Consider the following 19,475-nt stretch of genomic DNA (forward strand, 5'->3'; position numbering starts at 1 on the left):
CCAGAGGATGTACAATGTATGTCTAAATAAAAAATACGTGATTCGGTCTAAAAAAAATTCATGTACAACAATTATTGAAAATATTTGCAACTAATTAATTGAGCCTGGTTTAACTTCAGTTTTTTTCAAAGTTTTTATTTTGTGCTTGTGTTTTTGTGCTTTTGCTATAAAGAAAAATCTTCATGATACATCTCAGTAACAGGAAATCGGTAAATCATCTCTCTTTTTTTTGCTAGTGGCATTATTGTCTTTCAACTTAATCGTATCTAAATCTTTCTGTCATTAATTAAATCCTTCAAACGATGGTTGTATTATCTTTGTCATTCGATTCATACAGCTGCTTTCAGGCTTGATACGTCAGACCAGACAACAGAATATAATAAGGAATAGATAGCTCGGGACATTTTGACAAATCTAAGTTTAATTATTGAAGAATTCTTTGGCACATTGATCGCCCAGTATTCTATTACAAGAAGTAACCCTGGGCGCCAGAGCTTTTTTAACCATATAATAATATAATATAACTTTTCAAGGGTTACTAGAAAACAAAAGAATTATGCTTTAGGGAAATACAAATTGGAATAATTAAAATAATAAGATTACTCCCAAAGCAGTCAAAATAGGATGTTTACCTAGCATGCTTTGCACGCCTCGAATTATCTTACTGAAAAGTCACGTGATCTACTCATGTTCGCTTTGCTGTCAATGCAGAAACATCCGGCTATGGAGTAATAATAGAGGGCAGTCGTGAGCCCTTTACTACTTCAGATATTTTCTATGCATTCATTGATACGGCATATTTTGATTTTTCCTACTAGATCCTACTAGATTACTCGTGACTCACGTAAAGGTTCTTACAAATTTGTTTTCAAAAAATGTCCAGCGTTCAATACTAAAAGTTGCCACAAAATAACTCAAATCCCTTATGCTACGTCATAGTCATTAACATATTGGAAATATAAACCCTCGTATCTCAAAGACCCGACATTCAAATGACGAATTATTTTCACAAACAACTATTCACTATTGAAAGAATCAATTCTGAAAATATTGTGTAAAAGCTTATAAGCACTTTAAGTAATACATTAGCAAACTTACCAGACCACTATAACCAGCCGTAATATCAGCCGTTGTTGTGATCGGATTTATATATGTATGTATGTATGTATATTTATTATCTTAACTGATCAATTTAATTGAACAAGACAGGATAACAATTTGGTTTTAGCCAGTATGTCTGAAACTGTATTGGACGGCTGACACACTTCGCACGACGCCATGACACGTTTTTTATTTCCTTAATCATTTTCTCATCACCACCTAATTTTTCTCCTTCCGATTTCAAAGTTTGCTGCGCGGTTTACAATTCATTGGCTTTTTGTATTCGGAACATTTAAGTTGCTGGTATTTTTATTATGGTATCCTTTTAGTAAACTCTTAGTTGCGTGCTCCCTAACCACTTCAATACTTTGGATAATTACAGGCAAATCAACAGCAAAGATAAATAGTCGTTTATAAAGCATCTGGAAAATTGTCTCTCTAACAAGGCCTTCCTCCTTCTCCTCTTCAAGGTAAGAATGAAAGTATAACCTGAGATTAAGTTACATCTGTCAAAAAAAAAGGGTTGCTTTTTTGAAATCCTTCGTTCTCGTTTTTTCGATTCACGAGGTTACTCGATAACCAGTTTAATATGTACTAAAATACTTTTAAAATAGTGGTTCATTTTAAGGTAAAAAAAATGGGTAATATGAATATATAAAAGCTGATATAATATATTTAGTGAACAACAAAAGATGGGATTCATAACATAACCAATTTTCTGATAAATATAATATGCACATATATCCTAAAGTGTTGCAAAACAACTGCTTGTGTTTCAAAGCCAGAAGTTGAATATATCTATGCCATGGTTTAGATCAACAAATGAACGCGGAGTTAATATGCTATGACAATGTATCGGCGATTGGTATAGGCAACGCGATACAAATAGCTTACTGGATAGTAGGAGAAGATTAAACTACATTTTTTTCAGATTATTTTTGTTTTATGTTGAACAGGAAGACATTCCTAAGAGATCCCTAAGATATCCCTAAGAGATCCCTAAGAGATCCTTAATAAGATGTGATTTAAAGGTTTTGTGTTTTTTTGGTGCTCATTTAGAATGTGGCTTGGTTAGCAAATGGTATCCGAAATTCGATCAAGTGAACAATACAATTTCAACGATATATTTTCTAAAGAATTGAGGCTTTTTAAGGAATGGTCCATAATGAGCGTGCATATATCCAGTTCTGGAAGCACGAGAGCAGCGTAAGAGATGCTCGAGCCGTAGCCGAGAGTATCTCTAGCTGCTAGAGTGCTTCCAGAACTGGATATATGCACGCTAATTATGGACCATTGCTTTTATAACATAGGTAACGACTTTAATTCTCTGAAAAATTTTTTATTCGTACGAACACATGTCAAAACTCTCTTAAATGTGTGCGCGCACACTAAGGAAATTTACATTTACCGTTGACTATCAAGAAAGTTCAAAGTATGTTTTACAGCACCTCTTCTAAAAGAAAAATACCGCGATAATCAAAAAAGTCATTTAAAAGCCTTCGCGGAGAAATGAGAGTCTAAAAGAAGATGAATCACAGAGGTTATGTTCATGGTATACACACGTTGCGATAGATCAGCGATCACTTCTCGTCCAGTTGAACGTTTTGAACTGTGCAGTTGCTAAAGATGGAGCCAAACTGGCTCGCCGGATCTTGTCTTGCAACTTCTACAACCACATTGTTGTTTTTAACAGCTGTGTTCAGATGAACAGTAGCCGGGACAATCGCTTGTTAAGACTTTGGGACAGCACTTCAGAACAGTGGTGCAGTTGTTCGGTCGAATTCCTCGTATTGTAGTGTGCCAAACTCTGCTCGTTTCCGTAAAAACGTTTCGTTTCCGTAAAAACATTTTCTATTTGATATCTCGATGGGATATCCATTTTTTTCACATAGCAAATTAGCCAATCAGAGCACGCGTTATATCTTGCCTATGTTATAATTAATTATTTACATCAAATACGATAAAAACACCACACTTCATAAAACCTTTTTTTATATATTAAATGAGTCTAAATTTTGACACTACTTTAAAAATTTAGTTTGGTCTGCCACGTGTTATCCTCTTTCAATAAAGTTTATTTATTTATCTTTTTACCGTGGGTTTAGGATTGAACCATTGGTTACAGGTAACCTCCTTCTTAGAATTTTAGTTGCCGTCTTTTTAATTGGTGCCGTGTCAAATTTCTTAGTCATAATCAGTTTTATTCTTGCATAGACTGACAGCAAAATATGAAAGAACTGTCAAATTTTTATCAGTCAATTATTCCTGACATTCTTGTTGCCCACACGCTAGGGTAGGGAGGGTAGGGACAATCCCCCTCCCACTAAATTTTTTAAACAAAAAAGATGTTTGTTCGTTTCTTTTACTATTTTATTCTGTGTGCCTTGGTAGTCCTTGATACATCTTAATACCCTATACCCATAACTAAAGGTCATCAGTGGGTGCCTTTGATATTTTTGACTGAAATGTTGCTAATAGCCAATGTGCACGGGCACGAATCCCTAGCACAAAGCATGATGGAAAACCGAGTACTTACGGTTTCAACAGCGAAAATAAAAGTATTTTCCCCCCTGATAATTCTATTGATTTCTTTGTTCTAATTGGTGTAGTACTCTGTTTCCCATCATGCTTTGTGCTAGAGATTCGTGCTCGTGCACATTGCCTATTGAAATATTCTGAATTCGCAAAATATTGAAAATCGCAGTGACAATAATAACACCATATATGATTATTCATAAATGCTTGGGGAAAATTTGTTCCCCTTATCATATGTAACAATCAAAATGTCATTACCGTCACAGCACTTTGTTTGTTTGATGGGAATCCTAGTTGAATACTTCTATCCATTGATAAAAGAACTTGCGTACTTAAATATAAGGCAGAGCAAACAAACTTTCAATGTAAATATATTTTGATAAAACCTCCTCCGTCGTCAGCTCGTCTGTAGTTAAGATTGTAAGGTACAGAATTAATCACTTTAGTGCTAGTTCATTTTTATCACCTTAGGGTTCGAGTCGATCGGTAAACTTTCCATCTTACTTCACTATATTTCCATTCGACAAGTGCTGCTGAATGTCCTTGGAACGAACTTAAGGAACACAATCTCACTAATATAAAAAAAAAGGTATGAAAGACTCGATACATAATTGAATCCATTCTATTTACCTTTCCAGAAGATATGGTCTAAAAGGCTGTTACGGAGTTTGATCGTACTATTAGCTAAATCATACTTTCAGTTAATATTAACCCTGCAGAAAAGAAATCAAATAACGAAAGAAAATGTATCAGAACTGCGTCACGAACAAAACTTGTTAAAGCTAATCGATATTTTTAGGGAAAGTATTTTGTAACCTGCGTTGAGTTTGGATGAGTTACAGTGAGTGTACTGTGTTGTACTGGGTTGTATAAAGTTGTTTATGTTTTGCGGTGTTCGTGTATTTGACGTTGTTGTTGTAAGTACTCGTAGTTGTTTTTTTTAGTTTTCAGCAACAAAACGAGAGATCTAAAGGCACAAACAAATTTACTTTGAATTACTGCGGCCTTCGCCGCCTAGGGATACATGCAATAACCCTTATCTTTTTAATTTTCTCTTCTCGCTCCTACACTTCCAGTGTAGGATATTGTCTAAGCCATATAAATACCATCAATACCCTATCGTGAATACAAAGATTGTTCGGCCGGGTCTGTCTGATCCGGTTCCTGACTCTCCACGGATTTCGAAGTCTTCTATTAATATCGATGTACACTGTATTCACTACACGAAGTAAACTGTGCGGAGTTTCTCCAGTTTGTAGCCAGAAATCTTCTGGTGTTTGGGCTACATCGTTCCAATGACTTGTATCTCGCACCCGAGTCAGTTAAAGTGCCTTTGACACCTAATTCAAAAATTTTAGCATTTTAACATGGCCGCCGTGTGCGTATAAAGGTCCGTACTCTCTATTCCACGGGTCGACACATGCATCTGATTAATGTACTTCCCATCTTCCATTTTGGTCTTACCTTACAAATGTTTTGCAATGGGGTGTATAAAACCTCAATCTTTAAACTATCGTGAGGACAACATACATCATCCACATTGTATGCGCGGTCAAAGACTTTTAAGTTTCCGTTCTTTTTAGTCAAACAGCTTTGACTGATTCCCATTGAAGAAATAAAATTCTTAAGTAGAAGTAAACATAAATTGTACTCTTATAATGGGCTTTTATTTGCTTACACTAAAACTCAACAAACTTGCGTAGGATTTACCAGTAAGAAATATATACCATGCCAAGTACGGGATCGTGGACCAATGAAAAAACTCTTTGTATTGCGTAATAACGTACGTGCAATATAGATTGAGGGACATAAAGTACGGTTAGTACCACGGAACAAGCACCCTAAAACGCACGCCATATGTAAGAAGGAAAGCTAAATTTCTGAAGGACAGTCGTTCAAGAAACATCTTCAATATAACTAATATATATACAAAGGGCGAGTTATGTTTTACGAGAAATATAACATACAAGGTGATGTAGATATTGGTTTTTTTTTTATTTTTTTAGTCTAAATACTTCTGTCCAGTCTATTAGTATTTTGATCTAGAGTAAGTGTATTTGTATTGTATTCACCAGACACTGTATGTTTATTAAATGTTGCAGGACGTTTTCGGCAACCTTTAGGCATATCCCCTGTCAGAAACAGCGATCTTTGACTGCCTCTAACTTAAGTAATATATACTGAACTTTCTAAAATGATAAATACTTACATAATCGATTTCTGTTAAATTGATCAAATGAACTAAAACACCCGATCCTGGCCGCAGGCCTGAAGCCACCTAAATTTAGTGTACTGCTGACACTTTGTTAGTCACTACGGATATGATTTTGAGGTATAAGGGACCGTTCATTATTTAACTGGGGGAGGCGCCCATTTTTTAGGGGCCCCCCAACAAAGAAAGTGATATTTTTCAGACCCCCCTTCACTATCTTTAGTCCTTCACCTGGAATTTCAAGTCCCCTCCCTTAAATCAATAAGAAACTTTCAGGGCCCCTCCTTTTGTACATGAAAATTTTCGAGGCCCCTCCTTTTCTCACCCAGCCCCATCCCCCAGTTAAATAATGAACGGTTTCTAACAAATTTATAGCAATTACTTGGTCCACAACTTTGAAATAATGTTTTGTTTTAGTACGATTATTTAACAATTTCTCCTAATCACTGTATGCGGAAAAGATGGCAAACAGTTTGTGCTTCTTCATCATCATCATCAGACGACTTTCAGTTCGTCGAAATCAAAGACACTATTTTAGGCCATTGCAATTGAGTCTTGTTCGTCATTGTGCGCCAAAGTGGTCTAGTTCCCGCTCTGTATGGGAGCCATGAGTCTTGTTCGTCATTGCGCGCTAAAGTGGTCTACTTCCCGCTCTGTATGGGAACCACGAATCTTGTTCGTCATTGTACGCCAAAGTTCGTCTAATATTAAGCCAGTGTCTAATTAATTAGTGTCTAATTAGCGTCTGGGTAAGTGAACAGACACTCGTACTTCATCATTGCGTACTTCATCTCTGTTTGGGCTTACAAGCACTGCCTTGTCAAGTATTTTCAAAATGGATGCCCGTGATGTTTTCGTACGCATGTTTATACCCTTTTATAGGACTTTTGACTAATAACCCAGTACAAATGATACGATAAGATCTGTCTCATCTTCGCATGTGTCCGTAAAGAAACAATAGGCGGCAACAACGTTTTCCCAGGCCTTTCTGTTCTATACACCAAAATTAAACGAAATATGGCGATCACTTTGAATAACTACTGCTCTGCACTGACTAGCCGCTGACTAGCCTCGTGTTAACGTGGAAACGTAGAAGCGTTTTCACATGTTTGTCCAGACTTAGAAGTACATCCGTGTTCATCATCTTTGCGTTGAAATAGCATTATTTGAATTAGCTGAATTGTTTGAATAACCATCATGGTGGCCATGTTTTTATTTTTATTTTATCTTTTATTTTTTTGTTTCCTGTTTTGACACCCTAACGTGGGCTGCCTCACCAATTTGTTCAAATTCCAACCCGACAGCATGCCTTTTTTCTTCAAAACAACTTAACTACTGTCGAGAAACCCTGCATGGTGTCCGTGGCGCTATTAATTAATAGGGTCGCCGCCTACTCCATTAAAATAGGCTCGACCGCGACAAATATAAATCCACACGAGGTCGTATAATAGGCATGTATAATTACGTTGGCAATTATTTCCAGTTTTTCTGTTTTAGTAGTTTTTCCCCCCGAAAAAAAAAAACCACGCATTTTTTTTTTTAAGTGATCTGTAAATTACTGTAAGCGGGCTTTTAAGATTTTAAACGCCTCGTATATATATATATATATATACACTTGATTGCAGAAAGGTTGTAGTATACATTTATGACATTTATACAAATACCTAATGAGATGCATATTGCAATTTTACTTTTTTAACCCTCAAAACCAATTGATTTATAATCTGTAGGATGTAAAACACAAGAATAAAATATTTTGACGTTCATTGAATGAAACAAATAATAGATAAAGCGAGTTTTCTGTTTTGCATATCATTAAATATACTGAATAAACTAGGTATTTGTATAAATGTATACTACAACCTTTCTGCAATCAAGTGTATATATATATATATACACTCGATTGCAGAAACGTTGTAGTATACATTTATACATTTATACAAATATCTATGAGATGCATAATGCAAAATAACAATTTTCAGCGCTTAAAATCAAATGATTTATAATCTGTACGATCTAATAGAAAAGAAAAATTTTTTTGACAGTCATTGAATGAAAGAAACAATGAATAAAGCGATTTTTCTGTTTTGCATATCATTGAATATACTGAATAAATTAGATATATGTATAAATGTATACTACAACCTTTCTGCAATCGAGGTTATATATATATATAATCCCTACATGGGGCATTCTATTGTTCTGTTCATTCATTTGTATTGCCGCTTGTTTCCGAAGCTGGAGTTCCACATAAGAAAAAAACTAATTTATTTAATGAAGTAGTCATTTTTTTTCTTTGCTTTTAGTACAAGCAATAACTCAAATAAAGGGCTTGAAAAGTGTAACAGCCATTCCTTTTCTTTTCTACGATGTTCCGGAATATTCAACTTTTTTCTTGACAAATTTGTTTTCCAGTGAATCAACTTGTCAGTCTTGCTTCAAGTTTCCAAAATCTCCTCTAATATTCAGGAACTCAGCTAAAAGTATGATATGCAAGAGAAGCGGCCATCTTGAAACCAAAACTTATAATTCCAAATATGGTATCAAAACTCCTAATCTGCATATATTTGAATTTGGACATGATTACGGTGATACACTTTTCAACCCCCTTATAAGTTTCTGGTTCATTGTCAAAACAGCAATCAAGAAACAAGTCCTAGGTTTGCGCTTGTAAGATTATAAATTTCTCAGACAAAAAATTCAACATTGACTGATATCCGACCTCATGAAATCACTTTGGATGCGTCACATGCAAATATTTAAGATTAATTGCATTTTTTTCTATTAGGGTAATAAAAAAGCCATCGACCAAGAGAATTAGTTCGCCGAGTGCCGCAAGAAGCGATGGAGACCGCTTTGGAAGAATTGGTTCGGAAACAGTTTGTCGCCGAAGAAGCCGTTCGAATCGTACACCGATTCAACGACAAAAAGTCCAAGAAACCTAGAAATGAACGCCTGGTTGATTTATGCACCGACATTGCACGAATCCTTGATGTCAATAAGAAGTAAGTCTGCGTCTTTGCAGTTTTCCCCTACATTTGTGATTTAAATCCCTCTGTAATACAAATTTAAAGTTTCGAACCCGTTTGCATGAAGCTAGCGTGACCCCGATGCTAATGACAAACCTTTGCCATGGAATTAAAACAAACTCGTGGAAAGTCGTGAGAAAGTTTCACGAAACGTACTTAGGAGTGGCTTCTATTTGTATAAATCGGCAAAAACTTTCTTACTCGCGATGTCTTGCAAGAAATTGTTCGTGTGGGACCCCACCAAAGCATAGGAGTTCGTTCAGTGTTGTTGTTGTTTTTTTTTGCCACGAAGATTCCGTGAGCAAGAAAACCGCGGAATATATTAAGAAAATATACGAACTATATTTTTGTTAACGAATAACATAACAAGTTAGCATGGTAACAATATATTTCCTGGAATATAATAAGAGGCCTAACTTTGAACTGCGCACTGAATATGAATATGAAATCATTCAGAAGTTTTTTTAAAATACTTATTTGGATCAATTAATAAGGAAATTTTTTCTGGTTTGAAATAGAAAAATAAAGTTAAAAAAATAATAAATAAAGTGAAAGCAATTAGCAATAGCACTATTGCTATGACAACAAAGTTACTACTATTAGTAGCTTAGCAACGGAAAAGCTTACAAAACACATTTGTGTGATTTTCAAAAAAAAAGCTTTCTCTTTTTTTTTTAATACTAAAAATCGACTTTGGACCTTTGTATTTAACATGATTTATTTCAAAGATGATATCTTTGACTGGTTTATTAGATAACGAGCTATTGCACTGAATTGAATGACTAACAAGTCACGTGAGCCTACCTCCCTTAACAGGTCACGTGAGTCTACCTCCCTTAACAGGTCACGTGAGTCTACCTCCCTTAACAGGTCACGTGAGTCTACCTCCCTTAACAGGTCACGTGAGTCTACCTCCCTTAACAGGTCACGTGAGTCTACCTCCCTTAACAGGTCACGTGAGTCTACCTCCCTTAGCAGGTCACGTGAGTCTACCTCCCTTAAAACAAGCAGTTGGGCAAAAACGAACATTAGAAACAAGAAAACCAGCTTGACAATAGTAAGGGAGCGAAGTTTCAGCTCATAATGTTGACTATAGGGTAAATAATGGCATTGAGTATGAAATCGAACATTTTCAAAGATTTGTATGGGAAAAGTGTTGGCTGGTAAGCTCTTGCCATCCAGAACATTTTCCCATCCAAAGCCTTATAAAACATTGAATCGTATTTTTGATGTCATTTGTCCATTTTCGATTGTTATGAGCTAAAACTCCTCCTCCCTAATGTCGATGTGCTCTTTTCATTTTTCACTGTTGTTCATTTTAACACAGATGCTCGTTTTAACGGAGGTAGGGTCACGTGACCCTTAAGTTTCAAGTAATGACTGAGTTTTGATATTTTGTGAATATCAGGCATGTTTGAAAGTCAAATTTTCATATTTTTACAATAGCATGAAGATGTTTCAACTAATTTGCATAGTACTAGCTCTTGATCATTTGGCATCGTTTCCATGTTTATCATCTCCTCGCGTGTTTTAAACATTATGAATAAGGGAGCATTATTTTTTTAGGAGGGATCTGGGCAGGAGGAATCCAGTGGAAAGCCATTAAATTTCTATTCTGTCAAAAAGGGGGGTCATCAAATGTTTTATATTACATAAAGGAGGGAGACAAGAATACAACAAATTTCAAGGGGAGGGTCACTTTTTTTATTCAAACAGAAGAAAGCTAGGGGGGTGTAAAGATTTTACATTACTGTTTATAGGGACTACTCCGGCCCATCGCCCCTCCTAAAAACTGAATGCTCCCTTATACTACTCTTCCCAGTAGACCGAGGTAGTTGTGATTTTTTAATCGCCTTCGTAGCGTCTGTTATGTTATCCGCAAGTACATTTCAAATCGACCACGTGATGCAAATATTGTACCACGAGGACAAGTTTTTTACACCACGTGATTAAAACTTGACTGAATTTTGATCACGTGGTGTAAAAAACTTGTCCTCGTGGTACAACATTGGCATCACGTGGTCGATTTGAAATGTACTTGCGGATAACATAACAGACGCTACGAAGGCGATTAAAAAATCACAACTACCTCGGTCTACTGGGAAGAGTAGTAAGGTTGTTCAAAACTTATTTCCTAACGTGTATTCAACACTTTATAGCACAGCAATGTTGCTAGTACCTTTTCTTAAAGTCTAATTTCTCACGAGGAGCTCTCCAATTTATTCACAATTAATGGCCGATCCGCATACTTACTGTCTCATTGTTACTACCATTATGGTGGAAGTGCGACCCGCGAAGTTTGACGTTTCTTTTGCCGGCTACCATTTCAACGACCGAAATACAATACAAAAACAATAACTTAAGGGATATTCAGTTAGCTGAATTAAAAAATTTAATCATCTAATCCTCTGAAATATTTCATTAAATCCAAAATCTCCCTCAAGATATTGGGGTTTTTTCATTGCAGTTTATTGATTAACGCTCGTTTATTAAATGCTAGTGGGCGAACAAGACGTCAAACTTCACGGGTAGCACTTCTAATTGTAGAAAATCAATAATTCGCTCTAATTTGACTCCCAGCAAACGTCACATCTTTTTTTTTTTTTTTTTTTTTTTTTTTCCACACGGCATATTCATATTACAACACTAGGCCAGGTGATCTCGCCTAGAAGCGCGCAAATAATTATTTGTCAAATTGAACAGTTCCTAATACCAAGTCTCCTATTTCATTATATCTCACGGTAATAAAAGTGGTGGCCGGTGACTAATAAAAACAACACAGATTTTACTTACTTTCATTACTTTATTTTTATTAATTTTAACTTCTGAGAGGAAGCTTTTGTGGTACACGTACAGGACGTATTTTGAAAAGTTTAAATCGAAATACGACTTCATTTTGAAATTCATCATGAAACTTTTGGCGATGCAACAAAAATGCTTGTATTTGGTTACAGCGCTCCTCAATTACACGCGCGAAATCGTGAAAAAAACTTTCTAGACATAATAGTTATTTGGTGGACGCCAATCAAAATGTTGCCCAGCATTGTCGGATTAAAAACACAAAGTTTTCAAGGGCACTTGCCTATGGAATGTCATGGAAACGCATTGATTGACGTCCACCAAAGCCTACTTCGTCACGATTGCAAATTGTACGATTTCACGGCGTGTGATTGAGGAGCACTGTAATAGTAACCGGAAGTGCGAGCGCGAGATCACCTAATAAGACAATCAGTTTCAAAATTCTAATTACTTTTCCTTCTTCACCTTTTGAATGATGTTTGCCATAAGTCGATGCCGGCATTTGTTCCTAATATTTCAATAGATGAAGATAACATCTGGTTGTATTTTACTGCTATTCCCAGTCACACGTGACCAACTAGACCCTCATCACAAACGAAAAATTGAGTTTGGGTGGACGTCAATCAAAAGATGTTTTGAGTTTCTTCAAGATCAGATAATTCAATACCGATAACTTTGCAGTTAAGCGTTTCAAATTCGGTGTCGGAATGACCTTAGACATGTTTAAGAAACCTTTTGATTGACGTCCACCAAAACTCAATTTTTCGTTTGTGATTTAGTTTTCAGTTGGTCGCGTGTAACTGAGAATCGGAGTAATGAAGATAGATTATATTCAAGTATATTTAGACCATTTCAAATAATCCGCTAATTCGTTATTTATCGTTTATGTTTTGTTATTATCATAAGGTTGCAAGATAACGTGTGGAGAATGCGATTTTAGGAATAATATTAAAATGTGAAAGCCATATAATCATATAATCCTATCGGACCGATAAACCCACATAAAGTGTCCTTGAAGTCTGATCATATGAGACTTGGTAGCTCAAAGGTTAGAGCATGGCAAGGGAATTGCCACGACACGGGTTCAAATCCCGTTCAAATTCTCGTTCATTTTCTGAGTCTATCAATTTGCAGCTACTAAGTTCAGTGCTTGATATACTGCGAGGATCAGCTCAATTTGATACATGACAACCGCAGTACAAATATATAATCTATATATATATTCTCATATACATATAGTCATTATACTATAGATATTGCCGTTCTTCTCTCTCTTAGTTTAGAAGAGTGTTCATGACAATTATTATGTTTACGATATTCGTTTGCTTGGAAACGACGTCTAATGATGATGACGGAGGTTGCCGTCTGATCATTGTCATAGCTAGGAACTTGATTTAAGCAGTTGTGTTGTATGGCTTTGAAAAAGCCATGAAGTTGTTTCATCTTTCAGAAGAAAAAAAATTTAAAAAATAATTCGCGACCAAAGACAGCGTTGTTCAGTGGTTTAGGCTTCATTGTCTTTCTCATAGGAAGAAAGAAGTAATAAAGAATGAAACATTGAATAAAAGAAAGAAAGAAAAAAAAAGAAATTGAAAAAGCTGTAAATATACGGAGACAGTAAAAAAAAAAAAAAAAAAAAAAAAAAAAGGAATAACGAAGAAAGAAAAGCAAACAAATAAAAAAAAGCTATGACAAAGAGAAGAAATGAAGAAAACGAGATTCAAAATAATCATTACAAAAGCATAATAACTGGATCGAAATAGCATAATTTCTAAGCCGATAAACAAATTTTGATATTTTCCAGTCTGTTGTTATCAGTGTTTTCTGTTTCCTAGTAACCATATGATATTCCATTAAGGGTTTCTCATTTATATATATATTCTACTCATTATCATCTCGTTTTCAATAGAAATAATGGAACCTACGATTTTCATTTGACCGTATTAGCCAGTTGTTCAAACGAGATAAACAGGTGTAATTCTATTGCGCCTGCGTCCTAGCCAACACGTCGAAGTGTTGATCGTAAATTATCTATTGGGAAATTTTCCATATTTTAATAAGACTTCAAGGCAACGGAAATAGAAATAGAAGCATCTCTCTTGTGACTAAACAAAGAGTTTGCTTCGTGTCACTTGAAAAACTGGAAGCTTTGACGACAGTTGTGTAAACGCTTTGGAATAACCTTGTAGTTATTGGAAAAGCCTGCAGCAGCGAGTCTCTTGGAAGCCTATCTAACCCTACTCCTAGCTAAGATTATTGTAGATACAGTTTAAATCTAAAGAACTTTGACAGGATATTATCGTTCAAAGGTAAGATATTTATGTCATATCTACGATAGAAAAACATATTCTTGATTGACTCTCTTGTTTGGCGTCTTCGCGCAGAAAAACCAAGTGATATATTTGTTTATTGTCGACAGGATGTTCAGCTATTATCGGTGATTTTGAATTCATTCTTCAAACGAAAGAAAGCCGTTTCTAACTTAAGTCGGCTTTCTTCTCACTTATTTTGAATAAATATTCCATTGCTCTTTATTTCTTTTTTAATTCGGGTCTCATTCATGTTAATAGCATTCAAAAATAAAAGTGTAAATACGACAAAGTGACTGAAGTTCCGTTCGACAATATATCATTTTTTTCTAGAATTGCCATGGAAACGTGAAGATTTGGTGTTTTATTCATACATAATGCTTTATTTGGTCGATTTAAAAGGACGGTCTTGTCAACTGAGCTCACAACCCACTTGTAACCTGTCTAGTTCTTAAGCCCATTACATGGTTCGGTTCAAACATCTTTCAATATTTGCCTGACATTATCGAGCGAGTCAGTGATCGTGTGGTTCGTTAAAGATCGGGAATCCATGAATTTCGTGAAGAGAAATGTGATTTTGGGAATTATTCGAAGGTTCTTTATGAATGCATAAGAATACCGAGACATTAGTGAGTCTGTGATTCCAGATCCCAGCGATAAATAGGTTTGATGAGATCTGTGATTTTAATCAGGGAATTCTTCGATGTCTCTAAGTATTTGTTATGATAAGGCTGCATTAAGAATACCAAGCATTTTGGGAATATATTATTAATGGTATTATCTAGAGCGTTTAGTTTGCAGTTGGCGAAGTTCATCAATTAGGATGAAGCTCGTCTAGATAAACAGAACGCTATTTCCGTGAAAGGAAAAAAAGCTCGCACTGTCTTTTCGAAAAAGATGACAAATAAATAAAACAAATGCTTTTAATTCACAAAGAGTCGTTAGCTGTTCGTAAAATAAATAAAACTTAAATTAATGTAATTTACATTCATTTATGATTTTCGAGAATGACACGATCATTCCCTACCTGAATTACAAGCGTCTAAAATGAGAACGAAGGCATAAAAACTAAAGAAATAAAGGGTTATATATGTATATTTATCATATAATTATCCATAAAATACCTATATTTATTATATAATTACCTATGAAATATCTATTTTTCTCTATTTTCTCTATCTTCACACGTGAAAATAACACCATTGCGATGGCTATTCAAAAATACACGGAAAGAATTTCCTGAAAAAGGCAAAACATACTTCATTGATAATTATATAATAAACAGAATATTATATGGGCGCTTGGAGATACGCAATTTACCTTCTCGTGTTGAAAATCTCTCTTTTCAACACTCGAAGATAAATTTCGTATCTCCGCGCGCCCATGTAATATCCTCTATTTCTCCTTTTCGAAAAACTGATATTTTCACATGTGAAAATATCGTTACCATGTGTATTTAAGCTATTAGTTTATGAATAAAAACTTTTTATAATAGTAAGAAGCTTGTTAACTTAATTTTATGGATAATTATATAATAAACAGAATATTACATGGGCGCTTGGAGATACGAATTTTATCTTCTTCGCTGCGCTCACTCGTGAGAGATCTTTTCAACACTCGAAGATAAATTTCGTATCTCCGCTCGCCTATGTAATATCCTCTGTATATTATTATCTGTGAACTAGCATGCTATGCGTATTATACTAGAAGTTCGGAGTTTTTGACTGAGAAACTCAACAACGAACAAACAAACTTCAGCGTCAGTATGGCTATTAGCCATTCGGAGGATAGGGAAAACACTGGGTCGAGTTGACATCGGGTGGGGCTGTTTTAAGTGACAAATATTCAAAATATCGGCAATTTCGTCTGCTAATTAAACAGCCCAAAAATGCACTGCCATGCCAACTCGACTCAATCCTTTTCTTTCTTTCGTGACTTTTTTAGACTTCGCTAACCAATCTGTATAATTCTATGTCTTCCCTCTGAATGTATGCGCATGCGTGCTTACATAACCCAAAAAATTCTAATTTATCCATCTTTTTCCGATTGTTGGCATCGATCTCTTTAATCTAATCAGACCAAACAAGATATCTGAATTGGTGCAAAATTTCTTTAGCCTTTCAAATCATTATGTCAGAAGAAGAAAAATCGCCTGTTAGTGACAGCGATAGAATAGAACATGACAGTACTAACGCCATTGGGTTTGTATCCGATCAGTGTATTATGTTGACAACAATGATTTACCTCTATACTCAATATTATTCATCATAGAAAAATCTTTTTACATTGGCTAAAACGGCTGTTATCAGAGGCCTTCTCAAATGACTTTAAACTTTTCAAAGCCTAATGAACTACGAACCTCATTAGTGTTTTAAAATCAACCCTTTGGTACAAAATATATATATATATATTTCATAGTCAGCCTCTTAAGTACTTCCTTTGCCCTCTGTTCCCTTGCCTACTCCGTGCCTTTATGATGCGAATAAATTGTCCTAATTGGGTCGTGACACTCTTGTTTATCCCAGACTTGAAACCACAATCAAATCACAAGAAGCAGAACTCAATACTTTACGAAGCAGTGGAGAAATAAATCATACTCAAGACTCAGCCCTCGACCCGTCTGCACAAACCCCTGAATCACCTCCTCCTCAAGGGTTAGTCAGGTCACCGTCCTCAGGTCGAGGCACGGCGTACACACTGCGAGAGACTGGGACCGATCCTGTCTTTGATTGGACCGAGAGACCAGAGACATTGTCACGTGCAACGAGTCCAATTCAACTAAACTCTACTTCGCGAGCAACCAGTCCTTGGAAACAATACACATCGTCCCGAGCAACGAGCCCTTTGCAGTCAAAAGATAACTTTGAGGGTCTATCTACTGATATGTCTGAGTTACATGAGACCCGGGACATGGACACAGAACCAGATGAAACAGTAAGCAAACTTAATGTTGATGTTGATGTTTTTGCTTTTGTGTTTGTGTTGTCGTTGTTGTTGGTGCTCAGTGTTAATAGGCGGTCATTGTTGTCAGTCTTGTTGTGGTTTCAGCTGTTGCTACTATTGGTATTTTTCCTTGTTGTTTATTGTAGTTGTTGATCTATATTGTCGCTTTTGTTTTTGTGTTGCTTATCTCTTGCTGTTGGTATGGTCATTGTTGGCGTTGTTGTTACTACTGCTGCTGTAGCGGATATTGTCATTGTTGCTGTTGATGTTCCTGCATTGCTGCTATCAACTGCTGTTGTTGTTTCTGCTACTACTGTTTTGTTTTAGTTACAACCTCCAATGTTGTTGACGTAAATCAGATATTTGATCTTTTAAAGGATAAAGCGGATGAGTACCAAGATGACTTCCAATCAGATATTGATACCGCAAATAGCAATGCAGAGAATGAAGAGCCTACGGATGAAATAGTCACCAAGAAGGAAAGTGGTTTTGAAGATACTGTAGATGAACATGAAGAGTACGTTTGATTATCGAAAGAGCTATGATATTCAGGCGCGTTGCCAGGACTTTGGAAAAGTAACCTCCCATCTCAATTACCATTTTTTGATTGAATTTACGTAAAAAGAAGGAGAGAAAGAGGAATGTGATGCGGGAGGGGGTTCGTTTCAAACGATACATGGTGGCTGGCCTGATACTTATTTCAATAAAGTAAGGGATCTTAGAAGCCACAAAGCCCAGTAGACTAAGGATGTAACTATCCATAATCCATACCGGTCTCATTTTGTAAGGTTCTTCTCCATAACTTAGAAAACGCTATATGTTTTATTAATAAAAACGTTGAAAAATTTATATTACACATTTGTCCCTTCTCCATTACCTTATATTACTTAATGACGTGAGTGAAGACAAAAAATATTTAATTTCAGTATTGAAGAGGCAGGAACACCAAACAAAGATCGCCAGAAAGAAAACAAGCAAGAAAAACACACAAGCAAGGAAAAACCAAGTAACAGGTGAGTTACTTAGGATGTACAGTCCAGTAAGTATCACGTGATACTGCAACCTATTAGCCATTCCGAAGTTGAGGAAAAAGACTGGGTCGATTTTGCACTGTAATGCATTGTGGGACTGTAACTGGTGAGTTACTGAGGATGTATAGTCCAGAAGGTGTCACGTGATACTACAGACTATTAGCCATTCTGAAGTTGAGGAAAAAGACTGGGTCGGTTTTGCATTGTAATGCATTGTGGGACTGTAACTGGTGAGTTACTGAGGATGTATAGTCCAGAAGGTGTCACGTGATACTACAGACTATTAGCCATTCTGAAGTTGAGGAAAAAGACTGGGTCGGTTTTGCATTGTAATGCATTGTGCAACTGTAACAGGTGAGTTACTGAGGATGTACAGTCTAGTAGGTATCACGTGATACTGCAAACTATTAGCCATTCCGAGGTTGAGGACAAAACCTTGGTCGACTGTGCATTCCAATGCATTGCGGGACCTATTTTAAGAGATATATTTTCGAGATGGCGTCTATTTCCCCTATAAAAGACCACATTGAATTGCGATTGCAAACTCGATCCAGTTTTTCCCTCAACCTTGGGATGGCTTAATATGTCACATGGACGTATGGATCTAGGACTTTGGTTTGGTGTTTTGGGTAATGGTAGGGTCTACCATGCACAGGGGGAAATGTTGCACTTGAGGAAGTTAAGACGCATTTTTCCAGGCGCAATTTGTCTCGGGAAATTCGTTTTATTTTGCTTATTCAAAGAGTCTCGTTACTCATTTTTGATGAATTGTGGGATAGCAACGGGTGTGTACGATATCGCACCAAGATCACAATGTTGCACTTTTCGAAATTTTCCCTGTGCATTTCCTATTGAAACAGCATCACGCTCTCGGATATAGGCTAGTTTCTCATTTTCGAGGTATTACGGGACAGAAGAGGGGTGTATTTGAACTTGGCAAATGGGTTAATTTTCCTTAATAAAGTTTGCATGGTGGTTTGTAAATCTCATTGGAAATATTCATTGACTGTTTTTTCATTGTATGTGACTAAGGGCTGGCACGAAAGAGTCTGGTAGTCTTAGAGAAAAAGATCGATCCAAACGTACCAGTCGTGCGTCCGACACCAAGGGAACAAAAAGAGACGTCAAGGAAAAACCGAACAGGAACACGAGGACCCAGGAAATTAAAATTAAGAATACAGAAAGGTATGTAAAGCAACAATGTATACTTTAAAATGAAATATGTCTATGAGCTTATGTATTACATGAGAACTCAGTGACATCAATAAAACGGTGTAATATTTGGACTGCCACGTCGGGCTAGAAGGGCTAAAAAATGTTTCATTTTGGCAAAACGTTTTGGTATGTCATTGAAATTTTTTGAAACTTGGTGACATTGAAGAGTTTAACAAATCTCAGAATCTATCGTTTTACTTTTTTGAATTGCGACATTTTTGGCGGGAAGTTGACGTCATCAATTTTAACTGAAAACCGAAATACTCCTCAATGGAAAATTCTAACTAGCGCATTTGAAAGA

General features: G+C 36.0%; 1 protein-coding gene across 3 annotated transcripts in view; it reads left to right on the top strand.

The window, feature by feature from the left end:
* The window catches only part of LOC116306767 (armadillo repeat-containing protein gudu), a 31,670-nt gene that overhangs the window by 578 nt on the left and 11,617 nt on the right, over positions 1-19,475 (top strand). The window contains exons 2-7 of one of the 3 annotated variants that reach the window (XM_089027727.1): positions 1,484-1,571; positions 8,637-8,853; positions 16,511-16,919; positions 17,288-17,445; positions 17,855-17,941; positions 18,992-19,144. In XM_089027727.1, the coding sequence (XP_088883853.1) occupies positions 8,693-8,853; positions 16,511-16,919; positions 17,288-17,445; positions 17,855-17,941; positions 18,992-19,144 (968 nt within the window). In that variant the 5' untranslated portion in view covers positions 1,484-1,571; positions 8,637-8,692. Of the gene's footprint in view, positions 1-473; positions 1,572-8,636; positions 8,854-16,510; positions 16,920-17,287; positions 17,446-17,854; positions 17,942-18,991; positions 19,145-19,475 lie in introns of those variants that run through there. The other 2 variants (XR_016119326.1, XM_089027728.1) reach the window with 2 other exon arrangements.

This window comes from Actinia tenebrosa, unplaced genomic scaffold (assembly GCF_029948245.1).
Source record: "Actinia tenebrosa isolate PJP-AT-01 unplaced genomic scaffold, QUT_ActTen_1.0 PGA_scaffold11__36_contigs__length_13525064, whole genome shotgun sequence".
Classification (NCBI taxonomy): domain Eukaryota; kingdom Metazoa; phylum Cnidaria; class Anthozoa; order Actiniaria; family Actiniidae; genus Actinia; species Actinia tenebrosa.